This window comes from Rana temporaria, chromosome 5 (genome assembly GCF_905171775.1).
Source record: "Rana temporaria chromosome 5, aRanTem1.1, whole genome shotgun sequence".
NCBI lineage: Eukaryota > Metazoa > Chordata > Amphibia > Anura > Ranidae > Rana > Rana temporaria.
Genome location: NC_053493.1, coordinates 392204937 through 392232234, shown reverse-complemented (window position 1 = coordinate 392232234; position 27298 = coordinate 392204937). Strand labels below are relative to the sequence as shown.

At 42.4% G+C, this 27298-nt stretch overlaps 1 protein-coding gene across 2 annotated transcripts in view; it reads right to left on the bottom strand.

Annotated features, from left to right (window-relative positions):
• Window positions 1–27298, bottom strand: part of FER1L6 (fer-1 like family member 6) — a 285773-nt gene that overhangs the window by 15843 nt on the left and 242632 nt on the right. For both annotated transcript variants that reach the window (XM_040354933.1, XM_040354934.1), the window contains exons 35-40: window positions 25333–25475; window positions 22963–23051; window positions 19617–19715; window positions 19140–19381; window positions 17935–18098; window positions 13663–13763 (exon numbers count right to left, since the gene is read on the bottom strand). In XM_040354933.1, the coding sequence (XP_040210867.1) occupies window positions 13663–13763; window positions 17935–18098; window positions 19140–19381; window positions 19617–19715; window positions 22963–23051; window positions 25333–25475 (838 nt within the window). The remainder of the gene's footprint in view (window positions 1–13662; window positions 13764–17934; window positions 18099–19139; window positions 19382–19616; window positions 19716–22962; window positions 23052–25332; window positions 25476–27298) is intronic.

Below are 27298 nucleotides of genomic sequence, written 5' to 3'. Positions count from 1 at the left end.
GTGGGGTCATGTTTTATTTACATAAAACACGCCCACCTCTTCACAATTTGAATAAGGCGCGCTTACGCCGGCAGATTTACGCTACGCCGCCGTAACTTAGGGCGCATGTTCTTTGTGAATACAGAACCTGCCTCACTAAGTTACGGCGGCGTAGCATATCTGAGATACGCTACGCCCGCACAAAGTTACGGCGGGCTTTCTGAATCTAGCCCTATATTCTCCCGAACATCATGTTAAAATGTGACTATTTTTTAATCTTTGCAACGTAGTCTGGCACATGAAAGCAGCGGTAGGTTAATTGTTTTATTATCACTGAATGTTCCTGATTTATAAGAAAAATAGAAGCCATAAACCTTATTAAGGTGGGGGATATCCATAGTGAGGTGGAGGTGTCAGGATGATGGAGTGGAGGCTGATCTGACCAGACTGAGGTGATCTCATTACCTCCGCTGAGGCCAGAGATTTATGTGTCACTGCTAACCTGATTTGTCATGTTATGGTCGGCACAGTGGAGTGAAATGAACCGAAAGTTTTCTTTTTATTGCCTTGCTGTCTACTTGATGCCTGCATGCAATTCTTACACTTACTTCTGCTTTGGAAAAACTTGGACTAGTATTGTTTTTTTAATCTAAATAAAACCTGTCTTTGTCAAGATGATGAAGTGGAGAGATAAGAGAAAGCCACCAACTGTTTTCATAATTTGATATAAAGAAAAGACAAAAACCTAAAGGAAGAATAGTGCAAATAACCCTGCGCTACCAGTGTGCAAATATAGCAGCTAACACAGCAAGTTGAAAAAAAGCTAAAAAGAAGTGGATGTATTAAGTGTAGCGCTTATGCAAAATAAAATTTATGAAAATTAACTCAGTATATATATATAGTGATACAACTGTGTACCAAGAAAAGATGATGTGCTCACTGTGGCATGAACAATAAAAATTACATAGAAATACTTCAAAATTAAATGTAACAAAAAAATGTAAAGTCTGTGAATAGATATAAAGTCCACCAAGTGTCAATAAGATGGTTCTGATATAAAGAAAAGACAAAAACCTAGACTTGTTTATATACTGCCATACCGAATTTATTAAAGTGGTTGTAAAGGTTAATGTAATAAAAAAAAATGTTTTTTAAATAACAAACATACTTATATCATACAAAAAATGTTGAGTGTGGCCTCAGATAAATAAGGTAATTAATAATAAAAGCGTACCATCATCCCAATCCCGGGGGTATCCCTGAGGTCCTGTTTTTTCAATTTTATCATGTATTCTTTGTTCAACAATTTTATGTAATAAAATATAATTTTATTTTATATGTATGTCATTTTTTACCCAGTACCGAGATAGTCCCACAATCGCCCCCTTCTTTGGGGGCAGGGGATCCTTAGAGGATCAGCCCTAGCCACTGTCCCTCGTCCCCTTCCTTATATACTTATATCATACTTACCTCCACTGTGCAGTTCATTTTGCACAGAGTGGCCCCAATCCGCTTGTTCTGGGGTCCCACGGCAGCTCTTGCGGCTCCTCCCCACAATAGCTGACCCCTCTGGAAAGCTCTCTCCTGAGAAGGTTACCTTGCGGGCGCACTCCCGTGTCATACAATCGGGGTCCATAGCCACCAATGGCTGTGCTGTTATCAATCTATCCAATCAACGCGAGACTCCATGGAGAAGAGGACGCCGGGGACGAGCCGAGCAGGTGAACGGGCTCAGGTAAGTAAAACGGGGGGGGGGGGGGGCTGGGGGGCCCGTGATTGCCAGGTGTTTTTTCACCTTGAAGGAGTTGTAAAGGAAAAAAATGTTTTGCCTAAAATTAATGTCTGCAAGGGGTAGACAGACAGAATAGTGTAATGATTCTGTTAAAAAACAAGTAAATACCTATTAAATTCCTTCATCTATATCACCTCCGGCGTTCTAGTTTGTTCTCTCATTCACTTCCTGGTTTGCGGCGCTCGTTCATGTAAGAACTACATTTCCCAGTATGAATTGCGGCACGCCCAGTAATTCACACCTCCTTGAAGTCTCTAACACGTAGAGAGCGTCCTGCCGCACAGATGTAGTTCCCAGGAGGGGGCGAGCACATCACTGACCACCGCAGTAAAGCCTCCCATCACGGTGGTGAGTAACAATCAGACAAGCAGGAAGTGAACAGAACAGAGAAAAAATAGAGCAACTTCTGAGCAAAAGGAACAATGAGGAAGTGAAAAGAGGAATGTCTGCAGGTAAAGGAAGCTTATTATGAAAAAAAATAATTTCCTTTACAACCCATTTAATGCATAGGATGCATTAAAACACAAACCTTTACAACCCCTTTAAGTGCCGCTATGAGTTCATGCAACAAACATTCTGAACCAGTCCAAAAAATGAAAATATTGTCTATGTACCTGTACCACAATAAAATGTGGCACAGGAGCATAGACAATCCATCAGTAGAAAAAAATATCCTACTCCCACCCAAGTTGTGCTCATCATGACCCTCAGCCTTGGAAGGGAGTAGGAAAAAAACAAAAACAGTGTATTAATAAAAATGTAAAAAAAAAAGTGTTCACTAAAGAAAAAGCTAACATGCTGAATGCCTCATCCATGAGGATTGTTCATATCAAGTGGTTAAAAACTTGATATGAACAAAGAGGGTTTTCAATGGGACTTCTCTGCTATCTCCAATAGATGTGGTGTATCTCTAACATAAAAGCAAAGCAAAGTTACATGTTGCTGTAAAATAGAAATATAAAAAAAAAAATGTGTGATGCCCTGTACACACGATCGGTTCGTCCGATGAAAACGGTCCATCGGTCCGTTTTCATCAGACGAACCGATCGTGTGTACAGGGCATGAGAGAGAAACAACCAGAGATACAAAGGTCTTTTAGGTGGATTAGTTAAAGACTTACCTGTACTTTAGACATAAATCATGGGACAAGCAGGGGTATCAGCTGTTAGGAATGAGGCAGTATCTTTGTCTATGGTATTTTTTTCTACTGTAAAAATCAGTATCTTGGAAAAAGCTCTTTTGTTTTTCCAAAGATGACCATTTCTTATTTTTAAATATTTTTCAAAAATCATATCTTACTTATGTCTTTGCATTAACACCACCTTGTCCCCTTTGTAAGCCAGTTTTATTTCAGTGGGATCAATTCCTTATAGCGTGTCTAAAGAAATAACTTGTCAATATCCTTAGTAACTGGGATGACAAAGGCAGGCTTGTTGGTGTTCAGCGAGCAGGATAGACAGAAAACAGAAAATTGTATCAAATACTTACAGTAATTTTCCTTTTCTGACGCCAATCCATGGTAGCATACATGTGGTATAGCTCCGCCCCTATATGCACCCGCAGGGCCTGTTTAACCACTTAAGGACCCATTCACGCCGATATACGCCGGCAGAATGGCACGGCTGGGCACATCCACGTACATGTACGTGACTCTTTAAGCCCACCCGTGGAGTCGCGTGCACGCGACCCGGTCCGAAGCTCCGTGACTGTGGCCGCGGGACTCGCGGACCCGATCGCCGCTGGAGTCCCACGATCGGTCCCCGGAGCTGAAGAACGGGGAGAGCTGTATGTAAACACAGCTTCCCCGTTCTTCACTGTGGCGCTGACATTGATCGTGCGTTCCCTTTTATAGGGATACACAATCGATGATGTCACACCTACAGCCACACCCCCCTACAGTTAGAAACACAAATGAGATCATACATAACCCCATCAGCGCCCCCTTGTGGTTAACTCCCAAACTGCAACTGTCATTTTCACAGTAAACAATGCATTTTAAATGCATTTTTTGCTGTGAAAATGACAATGGTCCCAAAAATGTGTAAAAATTGTCCGAAGTGTCCGCCATAATGTCGCAGTCACTAAAAAAATCGCTGATCGCCGCCATTAGTAGTAAAAAAATTTTTTTTTTTATAAAAATGCAATAAAACTATCACCTTTTTTGTAAACGCTATACATTTTGCGCAAACCAATCGATAAACGCTTATTGCGATTTTATTTACCAAAGATAGGTAGAAGAATACGTATTGGCCTAAAAAAAATAATGTTTTATATATTTTTGGGGGATATTTATTGTGCTGCCCCAATAGGGGCATAGAATATGAGATGCATAGCCTCAGTTAATATTAGCATTGTTATATAGATTGGAGTCTATATAGTGTGGTTTGCCTACTATTTTCTCATAGCTAAATCTATGTGTTATCCTATGCTGCCATCTAGTGGCCTTTGTTGCAATGCACATGTTTTTATGTGATTCTTTGAGTTACCACATATTTTCACTGTATGTATGCCCCTCCCTGCTTCCTGTGTGGAGTACTTCCTGTGTCATCTCTCCAGCCAGCAAGCCACATGTAGAAGGACACTCATGTACTCTGCCCAGGGTAGGAAAGGCATCATCTTTTGACCGTACAATACTATCACCATTCATCTGCTGTTCCTGTTATCTGCTGTAACCCCTGAAGTTAAAGAATAAACACCTCTTTTGAATGAATCGGTATTGACGAGTTCAGCTGTCTGACAAGGATTGTCCACAGTGAGTATATCTGCTTATACAGGCCAGGCATAGAGGTCTCAGCAAGGGATATATCGCTATCACAACAATCGGAGTCAGAATAGTCAAAAGATGCATAGAATTCTTACAGCCTGCTGGGTATATGTGTGTGCCTAATCTGCAATCAAGCTCAGTGCCAGCCGCCATCTTGTGTAAGCACATGGTCGCACAAGCTTACTGCGCTTCATGTGAATGTTGAAAGCTGTTTCTCTAATTGAACTGTGTTACCCCACCTGTCTAAGCTGCTGTTCGTCTTCTTAAAGAGACAGTACCATTTTTTACAAAACCGTGAGAAATGTCTAGACAAGGCTCTGAACACTCTTTTACGGCTGAACCAACGCAGATTCATCATGCCTCTGAACCCGCAGACGTACAGGGAGCAGACTCTGCAGATATTGCTGAACAGAGTGTAAGACCCAAGCGTACAATAAAACCAATACAGAAACTCAGAGAAAACTATGAATACACTAGAGATAAGTTCTCCAGCAAGCTATCGGACTTCTGGGACAGAACTTCACACTGCATGTCAGTTTTGCCACACTTTAATGATCAACCGGCTGAACTAGGAGATTCTATAGTTCGCCTATCTGCTGCGTATGAACACTACCAACGGCTGTCTGCAAAATACACTGCTTTCTTGCAAGACTGTAATATAGAGGACTCTTCAGCAGAACTGACCAAGACTGATGCATTGAACCAACAAAGGGATCTCTTAGTGAAAAATGCTCAGTGTAAGGCAGAACTCCGCATTGCTCAACTGCAAGAGACCAGATCTCACAGATCAACATCAACCAAGCACACTGCACGTTCTTCTAGATCCTCTCGCTCCAGAAGTTCAACATTAAGCGACAAGCTAATAGAGGCCCGCGCTGATGCTGAATCCAAAAAAGCGCAAAGCTCCCTTGCTAAGAAAGAAGCAGAGATGAAGGCCCAAAGCAAAGCTCTTGAAGCCCAGAGCAAAACTCGCCAAGCAGAGATGGAAGCCCAAATAAAGATTCTGCAAATAGAGAAAGAAGAAGCAGGTGCGCTAGCAAGGCTGAAAGTCCTTGAACAAGCAATGGGTCAAAGTACTAATTCAGACTGTCTTATCCCAGCAGAACTGGAAGATCCAATTGATCGCACCAGTGATTATGTGCTAAAGCATAATGTTTACAAAGATACAGAGTCATCTCCTGTACCTCCTACTAACACTGTTCTGACTCTCAACTCAGGGACCTCCCAGCTCCAAATGCCTGAGTCTCCTCAAGTCCACAACGCCAGAGCATCTACGCAGCAAACCACATCAACTCCTGCCATCAACAAGGTGACTTCCAGCGACAAGCCGCAGCTCCAGCCACAGCCAGCAGAAGCCTTAAAGACTACACCAAAGTTAAGCGCTCATGCAACATCATTTCATCCTGGTAAACCTCACCTTTCTTCACCAGAGAACTTTCACACCCAAGGGGTTCCACAGATTACTTTGGCACCAAAGAGTGAGAGATCAGACTTGAATGACTTAGCCAGCTATATGGCACGCCGTGAGCTCATTATCACCAGCCTCTCAAGGTTTGATGACTGTCCAGAGAGCTACAGGGCCTGGAGATCAACCTTCAAGGCTGCTATTGCTAATTTCAACCTTAATAGCAAGGACGAACTTGATTTGCTCATAAGGTGGCTGGGGCCAGAATCTGCAAATCGTGTTAAAAGACTGAGGACAGTACATGTTGACCACCCAGATGCAGGTCTTGTTGCCACATGGGCAAGACTTGAGCAAGCCTATGGTAGCTCAGAAGCCATAGAAAGCGCTCTATTCAAGAGACTGCAAAACTTCCCAAAAATAGGGAACAAAGACTATCGCAAGCTCCAAGATCTAAGTGACCTCCTCATGGAGTTAGAGTTGGCAAAGACAGACCCACGTCTACCTGGTCTAAGCTTCCTGGACACTGCTCATGGTGTCAATCCAGTGGTGTCTAAACTGCCATATGGCCTGCAGGAGAGATGGGCGCAGCAGGGCTCAAGGTACAAAAGAGACTATAACGTATCCTTTCCTCCATTCTCATATTTTTGCAGGTTCATCAGTGAACAAGCCTGGATGAGAAATGATCCCAGCTTCAGCTTCAGTGAACCCAACTTGCCTGCTTCATCACCATCTCCAAGGTATGACAACACAGCAGCTAAACACAGAGTAGCTAAACCAGAGTAATTCGGGTGACAAAGATCCTAATCGTCAGTGCCCTATTCACAAGAAGCCTCACCCTCTTAAGAAATGCCGAGAGCTGAGAGCAAAGACTTTACAAGAGCGCAGGGAGATTCTCCAGAAACTTGGAGTATGTTACAGGTGCTGTGCTTCTTATAGTCATTTTGCCAAGGACTGTAAAGTTGTCATCAAGTGCACAGAATGCAGCAGCGAAAGACATGTGACAGCTATGCATCCTACTCCACTTACAGACAGCCCACAGCAGCTACCTACCTCCACCCCTCTCTCAAATCATGGCGGGGAGCAACGAAGCCACGCTCTAGCCCAGGAGAATGTTTCTTCTTCATGCACAGAAGTCTGTGGAGAAGGTTTAGATCACAAGTGCTGTGCCAAGATATGCCTTGTTAAGGTATACCCAGAGGGTCAACCTGAAAAAGCTGCCAGGATGTATGCCATAATAGATGAACAGAGCAACAGATCCCTGGTCAAGCCTAAATTCTTTGAGATCTTTGGCATTGAGGGTCATGCCACACCGTATACTCTCAGAACCTGTTCTGGTCGCGTAGAGACTTTCGGCAGAAGGGTCGATGGGTTCATGGTGTCTCATATCGAAGGGAAAGAGGGCATACTCCTACCAACATTAGTCGAGTGTGACCAGATACCAGACGAAAGAGAAGAGATTCCTACTCCAGAGGTTGCATATCACCATCCTCACTTAAGGCACCTTGCTGATGAGATTCCCGCAATGGACATGAATGCTGAAATCTTAGTCTTGCTAGGAAGAGACATTCTTAGAGTACATAAGGTACGTGAGCAGTGTGATGGACCTGAGGATGCCCCTTATGCACAAAGACTTGATCTAGGCTGGGTAATAGTGGGCGATGTATGCTTGGATAGAATGTGTACATCATCTGAGATCCACTCCTTCAAAACTTACATGTTAGGAAATGGACGCGCATCCCACTTCAAAGAGTGCCCTCACCATTATGAAATAAAGGAGAAGCCTCTTGACATCATCCAAGTACCTGATGCCACTCCTATCCTGTGTGATGACAACCTAGGTACCACAGTGTTTTGTACCACAAGTGACGACAACAAAATAGCCTTGTCAGTTGAAGACAGAGAGTTCATCAAAATAATGGACAAAGAATTCTTCAAGGATGAGTCTAACAGCTGGGTTGCACCATTGCCTCTTCGTGCTGCAAGGGTCAAACTGCCAAACAATCGGGAACAGGCTTTATCCAGATTCAACTCACTTCAACGAACATTAAAGAACAGGCCTGAAATGAAGGACCATTTCATTACCTTTATGAAGAGGATCTTTGACAATGAGCATGCTGAGCCAGCTCCACCTCTTCAAATACACGATGAGTGCTGGTACCTACCCTTCTTCGGAGTGTACCATCCACGTAAGCCAAAACAAATTAGGGTAGTGTTCGACTCCAGTGCCAAGCATCAGGGCGTATCCCTGAACGATATTCTTCTCACTGGTCCTAACCTTACCAACAACCTTGTAGGTGTACTCATGAGGTTCAGAAGAGAGCCAGTTGCCATAACTGCGGACATTGAACAAATGTTTCATTGCTTTATTGTACGAGAAGACCATAGGAACTTCCTAAGGTTTCTGTGGCACCGTGACAACAACATGAACAATGAGATGATTGAATACCGCATGAAGGTTCATGTTTTCGGAAATAGCCCCTCACCTGCCGTCGCAACATACGGTTTACGAAGGACTGCTCTTGATGGAGAACAGGAGTATGGCGCAGATGCTCGACATTTCGTCGAGAGAGATTTCTATGTGGACGATGGACTTAAATCTTTACCTACAGCGGAAGAAGCCATAGACCTGCTCCAAAGGACACAAGTTATGCTTTCTGAGGCTAACCTCAGACTACACAAGATTGCCTCAAACAGTGTTGCTGTTATGAAAGCCTTTCAACCTGGCGATCATGCCACAGGGTTTAAAGACTTAAATCTGGGGATGGACATGCCACCTGTGCAGAGAAGTCTGGGCCTACGGTGGGACTTATTAAAGGACAGCTTCGGCTTTCAAGTCAGCTCTGCAGACAAACCATTTACCAGGCGTGGAGTTCTGTCAGTGGTGAACAGCCTATACGATCCAATGGGATTTGTGGCTCCCATCACCATACAAGGTAAATCCATACTTAGACAGCTCTCAGAGACTATCAAAGATTGGGATGCCCCACTACCAATAGACAAACTTTCAAGGTGGGAGTCCTGGAAACAGTCGTTACATGCCTTAGATGGAATCCGTATACCACGCTGCTACACTCCGACTTCCCTTGCTACCAGTCGGAGGAAAGAGCTGCACATCTTCTCAGATGCATCTACTGAGGCCATAGCGGCTGTTGCCTACCTCAAGGTAAGGGATTCAGCTAATCTAACCCATGTAGGGTTTCTGTTTGGGAAAGCTAAGTTAGCACCCAAGCCTGAACACACAATTCCTAGGCTTGAACTTTGTGGGACTGTGCTAGCTGTAGAGATTGCAGATTTCATACTGCGTGAGCTAGACATTCAGATAGATGACATCAAATTCTACACAGACAGCAAGGTTGTTCTGGGCTACATATACAACCAGACTAAACGTTTCTATGTCTATGTCAGCAACCGTGTAGAAAGAATAAGAAAATCATCTAAACCTGAACAATGGCATTATGTTCCATCTGAAATTAATCCTGCAGATCATGGCACCAGGCCAGTGTCTGCGAGTGCCTTCGTAAATTCTTCTTGGTTAACAGGTCCTGAATTCTTGTTGGCTGATCCAGAAGAAACCACGGCTGACGTCTTCAGTCTTCTAGAACCCGACAAAGATCCAGAGGTTCGTCCTGAAGTTAAAACCCTTGTCACCAGAACTGAACAAAGATGTGCCTTGGGCTGTCAACGCTTTGAACGTTTCTCCAAGTGGACAAGGCTGGTACGCACCACCGCAAGGTTAGTTCATATTGCACACTGCTTTCACACAAAGCTCACAGATGCTCACTGTCAAGGTTGGCACATGTGCCAAAAGCTTCTTTCTGCAAAAGACATTGCTGAAGCTGAACTGATCGTAATATGCAGTGTACAACAGGATGTCTTTGGCTCAGAAATCAGACGTATCCGTGACAAGGGGGACATTCCAAAAAACAGTCCAATTGCTAACCTGAACCCATTCATTGACAATGATGGCACGTTAAGGGTTGGTGGACGCCTAAACAAGGCTAAGTTCAGTGAGCAAGAACAGAATCCTCTCATTATACCTGCTCGCCATCACATCACCACTTTGCTCATACGGCACTACCATGAAAGGGTGAAACACCAAGGTAGACACTTCACAGAGGGAGCCATAAGAGTTGCAGGCCTTTGGATTATAGGGACTGTAAAGACTTTCATCAGACCTATCACGGAACTCGTTTTGCTCTTGCCGTTTGGAGACTGAACTTACTTGGGTATGCTGTTGGATCCTACCTGTGACTTCGAGAAGGAAGTATCTGGAACTTTAGTTGTCACAACTTGAAGCCTTATATTATAGTTGTTGTATTATATGCATGTTCTCCATTATGTCTTTCAGGTTTTCAAGACATCAAGCAAATTGCGCTGTTGTTTATTTGCATAACTACCATTGTATTATGTAAATAGTGGCATTATCATGCCAGACGGGGAGTGTGCTGCCCCAATAGGGGCATAGAATATGAGATGCATAGCCTCAGTTAATATTAGCATTGTTATATAGATTGGAGTCTATATAGTGTGGTTTGCCTACTATTTTCTCATAGCTAAATCTATGTGTTATCCTATGCTGCCATCTAGTGGCCTTTGTTGCAATGCACATGTTTTTATGTGATTCTTTGAGTTACCACATATTTTCACTGTATGTATGCCCCTCCCTGCTTCCTGTGTGGAGTACTTCCTGTGTCATCTCTCCAGCCAGCAAGCCACATGTAGAAGGACACTCATGTACTCTGCCCAGGGTAGGAAAGGCATCATCTTTTGACCGTACAATACTATCACCATTCATCTGCTGTTCCTGTTATCTGCTGTAACCCCTGAAGTTAAAGAATAAACACCTCTTTTGAATGAATCGGTATTGACGAGTTCAGCTGTCTGACAAGGATTGTCCACAGTGAGTATATCTGCTTATACAGGCCAGGCATAGAGGTCTCAGCAAGGGATATATCGCTATCACAACAATCGGAGTCAGAATATTTATTATAGAAAAAAGTAAAAAATATAGATTTTTTTTCAAAATTGTCGCTCTATTTTTGTTTATAGCGCAAAAAATAAAAACCGCAGAGGTGATCAAGTACCACCAAAAGAAAGCTAGATTTGTGGGAAAAAAAGGACACCAATTTTGTTTGGGAGCCACGTCGCACGACCACGCATTTGTCAGTTAAAGCGACGCAGTGCCGAAACGCAAAAACTGGCCGGGTCCTTTAGCTGCCTAAAGGTCCGGGTCTTAAGTGGTTAAATCTATAAAAGTCTGACTGAGAACAACCTCCCCCATTTTCCGTAAAAATAACAAGATCAAAAAAGGAAGGGTTTATATGCTGCCACGGATGGGCATCAGGAAAGGAAAATTACAGTAAGTATTTGATACAATTTTCTGTTTTCCTGACATCAACATGGCAGCATACAGTACATGTGATAAATAACAAGCTAAACAGGGAGGGCTAAAATGTACAAACTAACTTTATTACAATCGATATGACAACCTGGACCGTCCTTCCATTGAAGTCTATTGATCTACGAGCCCCTGGATCTTCCCTGTAGCATCTGAGGCAGATGCACTGCACCAACCAGCCTGCTGCTTTGCAGATGTCTCCATAGGCAAATGCCCAAATTTAAGGATGTAAAAATGGGGGGAGGTTGCTCTCAGTCAATATTGGATAGATTTAAACAGGTCCTGTGGGCGGATATAGGGGCAGAGCTATATCACATGTATGCTGCCATGTTGGTGTCAGGAAAATTGATGAAGGTTTAAAAAGTCTGTCAACAGTGATGCCCAAATCATTGTCATTGATCTCATAATCCATATGATCCCAAATTTCCCAAAGAGTTTTTAGGACTTTATATTCTGATCTCCTTACCTGCCCCCAGTCTTCAATCAAGTCACCAAGTGGTGCCATACATGGAGCTAAGCCAGAAAAAAATTCCTGGCAAAGAATTTTAAATCTTTGAATTCATCAATATTGGAGGAGAGACAAAAAGCCAAACCTTTTTGGATGACTGACAATCCTGTCTTCGATTTAAAGAGATGAGCAGGACACATAAAATTTGTTTCAACAACAAGTTCAAGAATGTAGACTAGATCGTCAACTAAGGCTGAATTGTCTCTTCTGTATGATGTTCTGGTCCTGACCACCTTCTCCCCTCCGTGAAAAGTATGTTTAGTAAAAAACCTCTGACAAAAAAGGACTGTTTGACTTCACTGAGAATGAGGTATTGCCACCTTTCAGGTTGATTGGAGGAGGTCCTTGACCATAAGCTGGACTATCCACCACCTCCACCATGTACATACTAGCAGGAAGGCTAGGGAGTCTACCTCTTCATAATAACAGTTATAAAAAACCTCTTTGAATGCCATCTCCACTGGTACTGGTGTGTTCACTGTTCAGTGACCTGCAGGCCACTTGTATTCATTAGACATGTGCATTCGTTTTCGTCCGAATGCATTTTCGTCCGAATTTCAGGTATTTTCGTTATCGTTTTAACAAACGATAGCGAAAGCACAGAGAACGAGAAAAACGAAAGATCCGACATAAAAAAAATGCTTTATTTTCGTTTTCGTTGCAGTCGAATGTGCCTAACCTTAACTCTATTAGACCAATATTATTCTACATAAAGAGAAAAGATTTGCCATAGAGAGAAAAGATTCTACATTATATAGACATGAAGAAGAGTCGACATAGAGAGAAAAGATTTGACATAGAGAGAAACTATTCAACATAGAGAGACATGAAGTTTCGACATAGAGAGACATGAAGATTCGACATAGAGAGAAAAGATTCGACATAGAGAGAAAAGATTCGACATAGAGAGACATGAAGATTCGACATAGAGAGACATGAAGATTCGACATAGAGAGACATGAAGATTCGACATAGAGAGACATGAAAATTTGACATAGAGAGACATGAAAATTTGACATAGAGAGACATGAAGATTCGACATAGAGAGACATGAAGATTCGACATAGAGAGACATGAAGATTCGACATAGAGAGACATGAAAATTTGACATAGAGAGACATGAAGATTCGACATAGAGAGACATGAAGATTCGACATAGAGAGACATGAAAATTTGACATAGAGAGACATGAAGATTCGACATAGAGAGACATGAAGATTTGAAATAGAGAGACATGAAGAGTCAAGTTTTTTTTTATTTTTTTTTAAAGATTCTGTCGAATCTTCTTCTTTTTTTTTCTTAGATCATTCGACAGACACCATAAGCCTTCAATGACAGATTCGACCTTAATTTGGATTTTCGGACGAATGTATTTTTTTTATGAAAAACAAAATAAATAAAAACGAATTTCGGGAGTAACTAAATAAATGTATTTTTCGGAACGAAAACGAAATTACGAAACAAAATATTTCAGTGTGCACATGTCTAGTATTCATCAGAGACCCATTAGTGGGATTACCCCCTGCAGTAGTTTGTCTCTGATTCATCCATAGGGTCATATCATTGGTGTAACCTTTTCCAGCTTTATTCACCTGTTAAGCATTTTGCTCTTTTGAGAAGTCTGTCAAATGATTTTACTAAGCAATATTCATGAAGATATCTCATCTCATATCAGTGGAGTCCCAGAGAGAAATACAAAAGCAGGTTATTATAATACAACTTTCCAGCAACCACGCCAAGCTTAAATAGTGGTTCTGAGTGGAATTGTCATATACTGTAAGTTATGCATAAGTGGGACAAGGTGTTAGCCACTTACTTTGGCTTCTCTAATGGCTCTGGTTCTTTCCGAGCACGACCCACAGGGTTTTTCTCAGCTTCCTCTTCTGTGACAAGATGGAATTCTGCTTCAACTTTACCCTAAATGCAAACAAAATACAGACATATTGTATAAGCAGGCCAATTACTTGCGCAAATGTTTTGTATCTAGAGATCCCACCAATAGCAGCACTTCCTGTTGCAGGTTGACAATGCTAATTAACAGCAGTGTTGACAGCCCTGCCATGTGGACTAGTTTAGTTAGCTATTGGACTGCCTATCAAGTATATCAGATTGTCAACCCAATGGTCAAATTAAAGAACTCATGCACCAGGCTGACAAGGCTGCTGTTAATTCAAAGGAAGTGACTTAGCATTGTCAGCCCACAATAGAAAGTTTTGTTACTGGCAGGTTCAATAGGTAAAAAACTTTGTAACAAATTTCACAAAAATGATTTGCTCAAGAAAACTGTATACAGTGAGACATCAATCAAATGCAATTTCTCCACCATGGCCAAGACCAAAGAGCCTTCCAAGGATGTCAGGGACAACACAAGGCTGGAATGGGCTACAAGACCATCCCCAAGCAGCTTGGTGAGAGGGTGACAACAGTTGTTGCGATTATTCGCAAATGGAAAAAACACAAAATAACTGTCAATCTCCCTCGGTCTGGGGCTCCATACAAGATCTCACCTCGTGGAGTTTCAATGATCATGAGAATGGTGAGGAAATAGCCCAGAACTACACAAGAGAATCTTGTAATAAGTGGAACTCCTGCGCTGTGTTGGATAAGTGACTTGGGAAAGGGGAGGAAGGAGGTGTGCGAATGGTAAATGTGAATGTGTGCACTGCAGCAAACAAAAAAGGTCTATCCTGTTTAGACAAAAGTGAAAATGCAAAAGGTGGTGATGTCTGCGCTGTGAGATACTGCTTCTGAATATGAGCAGTTGGAAGAGGGGAGGGGCCAAGGGAAGGGGGGGGGCGGGTGGACCCGTGGGACGGGTAGGTGGGGAAATACAATGTACAAACACAATAAGTACTGCACGTTTTTTGGATTCGCTTCGCTGCGCATCTTAACTGATCTGGCTTTTGGAACTTTCACTCTAGACTATTCACCTATCCATCCATATACAATTTTCACCTGGATTCTTGTTTTCTCCTCTGATTTATTCATTTTGTGCATTTCTGTTTATGTACCTATTCACCTAGTCACTAGTTTGTAGGTTGCATTACTTATTGTGTTTGTACATTGTATTTCCCCACCTACCCGTCCCACGGGTCCACCCGCCCCCCCCCTTCCCTTAGCCCCTCCCCTCTTCCAACTGCTCATATTCAGAAGCAGTATCTCACAGCGCAGACATCACCACCTTTTGCACAAGAGAATCTTGTCAATGATCTCAAGGCAGCTGTGACCACAGTCACCAAAAAAACAATTTTTAACACACCACGCTGTGACGGACTCAAATCCTGCAGCGCCAGCAAGGTTCCCCTGCTCAAGAAAGCACATATACAGGCCAGTTTGAAGTTTACTAATGAGCATCTTTGGCTTTTACTCAACTCACTGTGTTTGGAGGAGAATGAATGCTGCCTATGCCCCCAAGAACACCATCACCACTGTCAAACATTGAGGTGAAAACATTATGCTTTGGGGGTGTTTTTCTACTAAGGGGAGAGGACAACTTTACTGCATCAAAGGGACAATGGACTGGGCCATGTACCATTGAATCTTGGGTGAGAACCTCCTTCCCTGCCAATTAAGGCAGTGAAAAAAACATTACAGTGACCCTAAACACATGGCCAAGGCAACAAAGGAGTGGTCTAGCCAGTCTCGAGACCTTAATCCCATAGAAAATATGTGGAGGGAGCTGAAGGTTCGAGTTACCAAACATCAGCCTCGAAACCTTAATGACTTGGGGCCATATTCTGAGTAAAGTTACGATGGAGTATCTCAGGATACTCCATCGTATCTCTCTTTTTTGGCCAGTGTATCTATGCGAGTGATTCTTAGAATCATTTTCGCATAGATACACTGAAGATCCGACATGTGTAAGTCACTTACACTGTCGGATCTTAAATGTAATTACTCCGCCGGCCGCTAGGTGGCATTTACGTTCAGGTCTCATTTGTTTATGCAAATGAGCCTGATACGCCGATTCCCGAACGAATTCGCATCGCGTAACCGTCGCTTACGTTGTTTGCGTAGGCGTAAGGTTACCCCTGCTATATGAGGGGTAACCTTACGCCAGTCCCACGTAGTCCATGTTAAGTATGGCGTTGGGTCCGCGTCGTGTTTTCCCGTCGGGTACGTCGTTTTACTAAGTCGTTCTTGAATACGACTTTACGTCAATGACGCACACGTCGGCGTCATTCATGTTTTACACCGAGAACTGGAGCATGCGCACTGGGCTATTTTAAGCCCGGCGCATGCGCAGTTCGTTAGAATCGGGGGCGCGCTTAATTTAAATAGAAGCCGCCCCCTTGGAGATACGCGGGGATACGCCGGGCCAAATACACTCCGCCGCCCCAAACTACGGAGCAAGTGTTTGGGGAATACAGCACTTGCTCCTGTAGGTTGGGGCGGCGGAGTGTAAATGGCTTACGCGCCGCCCGCCGGATATCTACGAGAATATGGCCCTTGGGGAGGATCTGCAAAGAGGAGCGAGACAAAATCCCTCCTGAGATGTGTGCAAACCTGGCGGACAACTACCAGAAACGTCTGACCTCTGTGATTGCCAACAAGGGTTTTGCCACCAAGTACTAAGTTATATTTTGCGATGGGGTCAAATACTTATTTCAATCATTAAAATGCGAATCAATTTATAACTTTTTGTAATGTGTTGTTCTGGATATTTTTTGTTGTTATTCTGTCTCTCACTGTTAAAATCAACCTACCATTAAAACTATACACTGATCATTTCCTTGTCAGTGGGCAAATGTACAAAATCAGCAGGGGTTCAAATACTTTTTTCCCTCATAAATAGTACACACAGGGAAAATAAACATTCAAATTAACCTTAAAAAAAAGATCAGCGGAACTGAGAGACCATAATGGCCATCCCTGCTTCTGGTCTCCAGAGATTAAAGCCTGCCATCCAACATTTGTTTGTGGAAAATCCGACAACAGAGCATTGTTCGTGGAAAATTTTAACGCCTGCCATCCATCATTTGTCTGCGGAAAATCTGACAACACATCGTGTATGAGGCTTAAAAGTCTGTACCAGATTACATTAAAAGGGGTTGTAAACCTTTGTGTTCTCCTATGCATTAAGATGAAAAAACACCTTGCAGTGTACGGCCCCCCAGCCCCCCCATTTTACTTACCTGACCCCCGAACTACCATGGGCACGATCCCGTGTCGCTCTCTCCACGGGTGCTTGGCTCTTCATTGGATAGATTGATAGCAGCGCAGCCATTGGCTCCCGCTGCTGTCAATCAAATCCAATGATGTAGGCATTGGGGGATGGGGCCGAGTCATACACTGTGTCTGTGGATGCCGAGTGTATGATGCAGGAGCATGCCTGCAAGTTAACCCCCTTGGGAGAGAGCTTCCCAGAGGGGGCTATCTAATGCGGGGAGGACCCGGGAGAACCACCGTAGGACCCAAGAACAGCTGGACTGGGGAAACTCTATGAAAAATTAACTGCACAGTGGAGGTAACTATGACATGTTTGTTATTTAAAAAAAATAAAAAACCTGAACCTTTAATATCACTTTTTCTATGCCCTATAATACCTAGAGATTAGGAAGATTCTGTGCCACATTTTATAGCTTACTAACTTCCTCTTGTACACTATAACCACTAACAGGTTTAAATCTGTATTTACTTAAGCTGATTCATGTCTACTGGCTGTATTATAAAATTATAAAATTAAGCAAAACGCACTTAAAGATAGATATTGTGATTTACAAACACTTTAACTACAGTGCCTTGGAAAAGTATTCATATCCCTTGAAAATGTTCTACATTTTGTCATGTTACAACCAAAACCGTAAATGTATTTTATTGAGATTTTATGCGATAGACCACCACAAAGTTGCACATAATTGTGAAGTGGAAAGAAAAATGATAAATGTTTTTCAACATTTCTTACAAATAAATATGTGAAAAGTGTGGCATGTATTTGTATTCAGCCCCCCTGAGTCATTACTTTGTAGAACCGCCTTTCTCTGCAATTACAGCTGCAAGTCTTTTTGGGGATGTCTCTACCAGCTTTGTACATCTAGAGAGGGACATTTTTGCCCATTCTTCTTTGCAAAAAAGATTCAGTGCTTACCGTGAGCTCTCCAGTTTTTACGAATGGCCACCAACCCCGAATGCGTTTCTGCTGAAAGATGGAGATCTTGTTTTCGTCCTTCAAGGTGGTGGCCATGCTGAGGTCACAGCTCTTGGATGTCTTGGCTCCTCGGTGGAAACCATTCAGATTAAGTTCAATGGAGCCTGCAATGAATGGATGGAAACAGAAATCCATGAACATTTAAGGTTCACTTGCTTAAAAATCATTCCCTGCTTAAAGGGGATGTGTAGTCTTATTAATTATTTACGACACATTTCAAAGAGATAGGCCCCATACACACGACCGTTTTCCTCGACAGAATCCATCAAGAAACTTAGTGGCAGAGCTTTTTTGCCGAGGAAAACGGTCGTCTGAATGTTTTTCTTCGAGAAAACTGTCGTGGAACTCAACGAGAAACAAAGAGAACAAGTTCTCTTTTTCCTCGTCTGGAGTTTTAATCTCCTCGTCGTGTTTCTCGTCGGGCTGGTTTACGACGAGAAACACGTTCGTGTGTATGCTTAGAAACCCAGGCATGCTCAGAATAAAGTATGAGATGGGAGCGTGCCTTCGGTAAAAGTAGGGTTTGTAATGGAAATAGCACATTCGTCACGCTGTAACAGACTGAAAAGCGCGAATCGTCTCTCACCAAACTTTTACTTAATACGCAGTAACATGAGATTAGCAAAAGCAGCCCCAAGGATGGCGCCAGTGGAATCAAACTTCCCCTTTATAGTGCCGTCGTACATGTTGTACGTCACCGCGTTTGAGAACAACGAGATTTTGTCTTGACAGTGTGTCTGCAAAGAAATCTTGTCAAGATTCTCGACAAGCCTAACAAGGAACTCATTGAGGAAAACGATGTTTAATTTACGACAAGTTCCTCGGTCGTGTGTACGAGGCCATACATTTGAAGTACGTAATCTTATCAATGTGTGACCTTGTTTTTTTATGTGGTAAAATTACAGATACATGGAAGACAGCCATATTTCATGATTTCATACTCAAACTCATACTTATTCTTACTAATACATATTAAAAAAACAGGAACAGGATATGAAAATTTCCCAAATAGGGATATAGCTATTGGTAGGTTCTAAGCCTTCCCAAGCATTATCTTTAAAAAATATATAAGATATCAGTGTATAAATGTTTAAGCTAACCAAGTATGAAAGTAATTTTTTTTACGATGTACTGGAAATACATACCAAGGAAATCATCAGATGAAAGTCTCTCAAAGTCCCAGACCTGCATTACCAGTACGGCGGGAATTTTACGTTCTGTCTTCTCCAGTGAGAAAATATTTTCTCTCTTGCTGACCACTACTTGTTTCTCAGCTGGTAAGTAGTGAAAGGGGTATACAAAACGCCAGTTGAAGTTTCCTTCTCCGGTCAGAGAGTTATAGTGGACATCTGTTTCCTGACTGTCTTCTTCAATGCCCTTCAACCACCTGGAATCAATATGAGTCCCTTACTAAACATGGGAGCATAATACAAAGTCCACCTTGTGTTTACATCAAATCTATAAAATCTATATACTGGAAAATTACAAGAGAAATTGTGAGGAAACTAAAGCATTAAATTACCCAGTTTACATATCTGAGGCAACTGCCTCAAGGTCTCTCTGTTGACCTGCATGCTACTGAATCCCATATTTATATTACTGCACTTTATATACCATCTTACCCTTTAACATAGATGTCGCTTGATTTTTGCCCAGTGAAAATATTCTCATCCTCAAGGATCACATCCTCTGTGTTCCAAATTATTATCCTTAATTCATACCTGCAAAATAAAATTATTGAAGTTCACTGTAAGTTTTTATATTGAAAGAAAAAGGGAAGAAGAAAACATTAAAAATATGTATGTATATATATATATATATATATATATATATATATATATATATATATATATATATATATATATACTGGTCGAAAAATTAAAGGAACACTTTTGAATCAGAACTCCTGGGATATTGATCTGGTCAGTTAAGTAGCAGAGGGGGAGGGGTGTATACAGAGAGGGTTTTTAATCAGTTTCAGCTGCTTTGCTGTTAATTGAAATTAACAACAGGTGCACTAGATGGGCAACAATGAGACAACCTCCAAAACAGGAATGATTTTTAAGGTGGAGGTGTCCGACATTTTTTTCCCTACTCATCTTTTCTGTTTTTCACTAGTATTGCATTTGGCTAGGGTCAGTGTCAGTGTCACGACTGGTAGCACGAGGCGATACTTGGACCCTATAAAGGTTGCACAGGCAGTCCAACTCCTCCAGGATGGCACATCAATACATGTCATTGCCAGAAGGTTTGCCGTGTCTCCCAGCACAGTCTCAAGAGCAGGGAGGAGATTCCAGGAGGCAGGTAGTTAGTCTAGGCAGGCTAGTCTAGGAGAGATGGATAGAGCCGTATCTGCTCCTTTGTGCAAGGAGGAACAGGATAAGCACTGCCAAAGCCCTACAAAATGGCCTCCAGCAGGTCACTGGTGTGAATGTCTCTGTGCTCACTGCCGGACACTGTGGAGCATGATTGGCATTTTCCATCGAACACCAGAATTGGCAGGTCCGCCACTGGTGCCCCATGCTTTTCACAGATGAGAGCAGGTTCACCCTGAGCATATGTGACAGACGTGAAAGGGTCTCGAGAAGCTGTGGAGACCTTTGGCTGCCTGTAACATCCTTCAGCATGACTGGTTTGGTGGTTGGTCAGTGATGGTCTGGGGAAGCATATTCATGGAGGGATGCACAGACCTCTACAGGCTACACAATGGCACCCTGACTGCCATTAGGTATCGGGATGAAATCCTTGGACCCATTGTCAGACCCTACGCTGGTGCAGTGGGTCCTTGGTTCCTCCTGGTGCACGACAATGCCCGGCCTCATGTGGCGAGAGCATGCAGCCAGTTCCTGGAGGATGAAGAAATTGATACCATTGAATGGCCCCCATGCGCACCTGACCTAAATCCAAAAGAACACCTCTGGGACATTATGTTTCGGTCCATCCGGTGCCACCAGGTTACACCTCAGTCTGTTCAGGAGCTCAGTGATGCTCTGGTCCAGATCTGGGAGGAAATACCCCAGGACACAAACTGTTGTCTCATTAGGAGCATGCCCTGATGTTGTCAGGCATGCATACAAGCACGTGGAGGCCATACAAACTACTGAGGACCATTTTGAGTTGTTGCATTGAAATTTCAGAAAAATGGACTAGCTTGCTGATTTTTGGGGTCTTTCAATTCAGCCCTCTGTATGTGGATAATTTTCATTTCCATCAAACGATGAGCCATCCTTTCATTCCTAACACATTACCCCGTCCATATCAGTATAGATATCCAGCATGAGATTTTTGCCCGTTGAAATCTGATATGTTTTCAAAGTGTTTCTTTGATTTTTTTGAGTAGTGTATATATATTTGTTGCAGATGGAAAACAACATGCCAACAATGCAAGTAGCTAGTCACCAGTATTGCTTGGGGTCCCCCTGCAGCTGATTTTTCCAATAACTTGCATGCCATGTTGGGCACTGTGTCTCTTGTTGAGGCAGCAATCTTGGTTATAGGCAGGACTTTGCTTCCTCATGTCATTTCTGACCCTGACTATAGGTGATCTGATGACTGATGAGGGTGTTGCAAGTCCTCCAAAAATAAAAACAACAAAAACAGCTCCCTAGACTGGTTATGTAAACAACGTGCGAATGAGCCTATGTGCATGGCTGCGAAGCAAAGCCTGTGGGGAAGACCTTGACAGTAGTCCTGCGGGTCCTAAGGTAGTAGCACTACAAGGTAATAATAATGAAGCATTGGGAAAGATGGAGGAAGTGCAGATCCACAAAATTATTGGAGCATAAGAGGGGTGATTCTTGCACTACAGGTCCACATGTAAAGATTTCTCTCCAGCAAAGAGAACAGAGCAGCACATATGTCACACCACCAAATCTGACTGAACATTTCATGAGACTAGCAGTCACATACAGAAGTGCTTTAGATTGCACACTACAGATATTCAGCCTTTAGATTACAGAACAAAAAGTTCTAAACAAGATGTAAACTGCTATTTTTTTAGGAGGATTTCAAGACAAAAAGTCGATTTTTTTTTAAAGATAAAACATTTTCAAATGTAACACGTAAAATATCAAGTATTCATTTTTGTAGCAGTAGCACCTTTCGTTCATGTTATGCATGTTATGGGCAGGTTGTCTCAAGTAGGGAGAGGCAGATTTGTTCCACAATTCTGACCATTCTTGCTGTCCAGAACACGGCTGGAAGACATTTTTCTGCCATAAGTAAATGTATTCTTTCCCGTCTTTGCTCTATCCTTAGGGAAACTACACTATGCACAGGTGTGCTCAGCAAATGCCATGGTCATGACAGGGTGAAGAACTTTCCACACATTTATGGCAGTGTTGAACTGTGAGTTTGTTAACTTGCTGCACATTTTCACTAGCAAGTTGTACACTTGCAGAGCACTTGAAGCACAAGTTCTAGTTGACACTTTCCAGTTTGTAGCAAATTTGCGTGGCTAGTCTCTAGCAAGAGAAAAATTGCAGTGGTGAGTCTGCAATAGTCATCCCTGTGGTGGGATGACTATTGCACAACATACCTGAACCAGAACTTGCAGCAGGTTTGCAAACTGCTTGCAAAGAAAGTTGATCTAGAGTTATGCAATGCAAATTTACTGTAATTGTGCAACAAACTTGTGAAGCCTGGCAAGTCTAACAATAGCTTAGCAAGTCATTTTCAAACTTTTAGCTCAGTTGCTTGCTTTATGGGTGCTGGAATCTGTTAACATGGAGAGGACCTAAAGAGAGGGTGGGGTGAACTTCCACTGCACCAAACATGCAAGACAACCATAAACCAATAGGAATGGCAGCATATCTGAACTTTCCACTTACACCCTGCACAAAAACAAGCATCCATACTGTGCAATGGTCTGACTCTGAAAAACAAGTGCTTTAGCCTAAAACCAACAGTCATAGTGATCCACCAAAGTAGAAATGAACAGTATTGGATATTAGTTAGAATTGCAGTTACCCTTTGGGCTTACGAGGTGAAATATCCACCGGAGGACCAGGAAGTGGCAGGTCAGTTGGAAACATGTCAATCCACATCTGTATCCGACCCTAGAGGACAAAAACAGCTCATATTTGCATCTTTTTAATTACCACACCAAATTTCTGTAAGACACAGCATCTCAGTTACGTAAAATTTACTCCAAAATAACTGAAAATTCAAAATGGCAAGCCTATTGTAAGGTACCTATACCTTACATTAGACATATCGGCCCAGATTCACAAAGGACTTACGACGGCGTTTCTCCAGATACGCCGTCGTAAGTCTGAATGTGAGGCGTCGTATCTCGGCGCCTGATTCAAAGAATCAGATACGCCAGAATTTGTATAAGATACGACTGACGTAAGTCTCTTACGCCGTCGTATCTTAAGTGCATATTTATGCTGGCCGCTAGGTGGCGCTTCTGTTGATTTCCGCGTTGAATAAGCAAATGAGCTAGATACGCCGATTCACGAACGTACTTGCGCCCGGCGTAATAAAATACGCTGTTTACGTAAGGCGTCCGACCGGCGTAACTTTACCCCTCATAAAGCAGGGGTAAGTCATGTTAGGTATGGACGTCGGAACAGCGTCGTATTTTATGTCATTTGCGTAAGTCGTCCGTGAATGGGGATGGGCGTAGGTTACGTTCACGACGACTAAACATTGAGCCGGCGTAAGTTAGGGAGAAAATTTGACATGAAAAAAAGCATGCGCGTGCATGCGCCGTTCGTTAGGTGCGTCATTTACGTGGGGTCACGATTCATTACCATACAACATGCCCCCTACCAGCCTAGATTGAATTAGGCGGGCTTACGCTGGCCCATTTACGCTACGCCGCCATAACTTAGGGCGCAAGTTCTTTGTGAATACGGTACTCGCCTCTCTAAGTTGCGGCGGCGTAGCGTATCTAGGATACACTATGCCCGCACAAAGATACGCCCTCCTACGAATCTGGGCCCTGATGCTTTACCCTGGCCGGATAATAACGTCTATCATTTTTTTTAGCAGAACAGCTTTTTAAAGTACAACGTATATCTAAAGCATAAACTAAATGGTCACACATTTCCACAGACATACTTTTAAATATAAATTGTGTGGTAAATAAAACCTTTCCAGAAAAATGGAGGCTGTCATAGCTGCAAGGGTGACAATGTCCTATTAATGCTCATGGCTTGAAATGGGATGTCCAACAAGATTAAGTAGGTGTGGTTAGGAATTCCCATTTTTTTGGTCCTATAATGTGTTTCTATCAGAGAATTCTTTGAGGAACTCCAGCCGTGGATCAGGGCAGCAGGTGAGCACATGATGCTGGTGCCATCAATCAACAGCAGTACTTTGAGTAGCTTGTTGGTGGATAGTTTTTCTTTAAAGTCAATGATTTTTTTGTTGCATTTTCTAGATAAGCAATTTATATATTTATCAAGGGTGCACTAATCCAATTTAATGAATCTTCTCTTAGACAAGGTCCTCTATGACTCATAATTCAGTTGCCCCACATCCTAAAATCTATATAGGGTGCAGTATGGCTGTGCAATACCGTGGTTTGCGAGTAACGTGGTATACAAGCGTTTTGAAAGACGAGCAACATTTTTTTCAAATTTTTTACTTGATATTCAAACAGTAACTTTAATGTAAAAAATAAATAAAAAGAATTACACTCACAATGTTAAGTAGCCTGGTGCTCATCCATGTAAAGCCACTGTGTATATGTGCAGTAAAGCTACTGGTGTACAGTATACAGTACAGCGTTGTATGTGGCCAGAGGTTCAGGGGGCGCTGGTGGCTCCCAGCGCTTTTTTGAGACACGCAGAGACACTCCCAGCAGGGTGGGGCGGGTGTAACGTGTGTTCGGAGCACTCGGAAGTGATGTCAACAGTTCCCGAGTGTCTCTGAGTTCTCCAGGAAGCGCTGGATGCCACTTTCGCCCCCAAAACTCTGACCGCATACAGCGCTGTATACTGTACAACAGCGGCTTTACTGTACATATACACAGCGGCTTTACATGGATGAGCTCCAGACTCCTTAACATTGTGAGTGTAATTCTTTTATTTTTTTTTTTACATTAAAACTATGATCCTTCTTTTTTTTTTTCAATACAGAGGTACAGTTCAGTATTCCTACTACAGTACTGTATGGTATTAATTGAGCTTTTGCTCATATTTTGATCATTTTAATATGAATAAAATGGTTGTGGAACAAATCATCTGAGTTTCCATTATTTCTTAAGGGAATATTTGCTTTGATATAAGAGTGCTTTGGATTACAAGCATGCTTCTGGAACAAATAATGCTCGCAAACCAAGGTATTACTGTATAGGTAGCCTGGACCTCAAAAGTCTTTCCTGCTTACCTGCTCAATTCCTGGCTTATCTCTGTGATACAGTGGTCGGGTTTCAATGTGCTCTGGAACAAGTTTACATCCAATGCCAGGGATCTCTTGCCAAGAATGAAGAACCTTCAGTGCCAGGTGTTCATAGGATTCTACTTGCTCATCTATCAAAGAGGCAGCAAAATGGATTATAAAATAAGAAAAGTTTGCAGTGCACTGTCTCTGTCCCCAACAAAATAATATTTTTTGAGATCTTATCCTGGTGGCAGGAAATAAAAGCTCTCTCCAATACAATACAGAAATATTAAAAGAGTTGCTATAAATATTTACCCACTATATAAAAAAAAAAAAAAAAAGCTTTATTGCGGTTTGTGAATTCACTGGAGAGAATATGCTCATTTACATCCCTCTGACCACACGAAAAATGAGGGGACATCTCCACCAAAGACACAGAAAATATTGAAAGACCTGATAGATGTTTCCTTCCATGCTTTACCCAAAAATAATAAATACAGTGCATCCAGAAAGTATTCACAGCGCTTGACTTTTCCCACATTTTGTTATTTTACAGCCTTATTCCAAAATGTATTAAATTAATTATTTTTCTCAGAGTTCTACAAACAATTCCCTTATAATGATGACAATGTGAAAGAGGTTTGTTTGAATTCTTTGCAAATTTATTAAAAATAAAAAACAAACAAATCACATTTACATAATTATTCACAGCCTTATTCACTCAAATTTGAGCTCAGGTGCATCTTGTTTCCACTGATTATCCTTGAGATGTTTCTACAACTTGATTGGAGTCCACCAGTGGTAAATTTAGTTGATTGGACATGATTTGGAAAGGCACACACCTGTCTATATAAGGTATCACAGTTAACAGCCCATATCAGAGCACACACCAGGCCATTAAGTCCGAGAAATTGTCTGTAGACCTCTAAGACAGGATTGTATCAAGGCACAGAAAAATGTCAGCAGCATTGAAGGTCCCAATGAGCACAGTGGTCTCCATCATCCGTAAATGGAAGAAGTTTGGAACCACCAGGACTCTTCCTAGAGCTGGCTGCCTGGCCAAACTGAGTGATCAGGGGAGAAGGGCCTTAGTTAGGGAGGTGACCAAGAACCCGATGGTCACTCTGACAGAGCTCCAGCGTTTGTCTGTGGAGAAAGGAGAACCTTCCAGAAGAACAACCATCTCTGCAGCACTCCACCAATCAGGCCTGTATGGTAGAGTGGCCAGATGGAAGCCACGCCTCAGTAAAAGTCACATGACAGCCTGCCTGGAGTTTGTCACAAGGCACCTGAAGGACTCTCAGACCATGAGAAACAAAATTCTGTAGTCTGATGAAACAAAGATTGAACTCTGGCTTGAGTGGCAAGTGTCTGGAGGAAACCAGGCACCACTCATTACCTGGCCAATACCATCCCTGGTATGGTGGTGGCAGCATTATGCTGTGGGGATGTTTTTCAGCGGCAGGAACTGGGAGACTAGTCAGGATTGAGGGAAAGATGAATGCAGCAATGTACAGAGACATCCTTAATGAAAACCTGCTCCAGAGCGCTCTGGACCTCAGATGAAGGTTCATCTTTCAATGGGAAATGACCCTAAGCACCCTAAGCACACAGCCAAGATAACAAAGGAGTGGCTACGGGACAACTCTTTGAATGTCCTTGAGAGGCCCAGCCAGAGCCCAGACTTGAACCTGATTGAACATCTATTGAAATATCTGAAAATGGCTGTGCACCGATGCTCCCCATTCAGCCTGATGGAGCTTGAGAGGTCCTGCAAAAAAAATAAAAATGGGAGAAACTGTCGAAAAATAGGTGTGCCCAGCTTGTAGTATCATACTCAAAATGACACGAGGCTGTAATGGGTGCCAAAGGTGCTTCAACAAAGTATTGAGCAAAGGCTGTGAATACTTATGTACGTGATTTTCTTTTGTTATTTTAATTTTTTATAAATTTGCAAAGATTTTAAACAGAC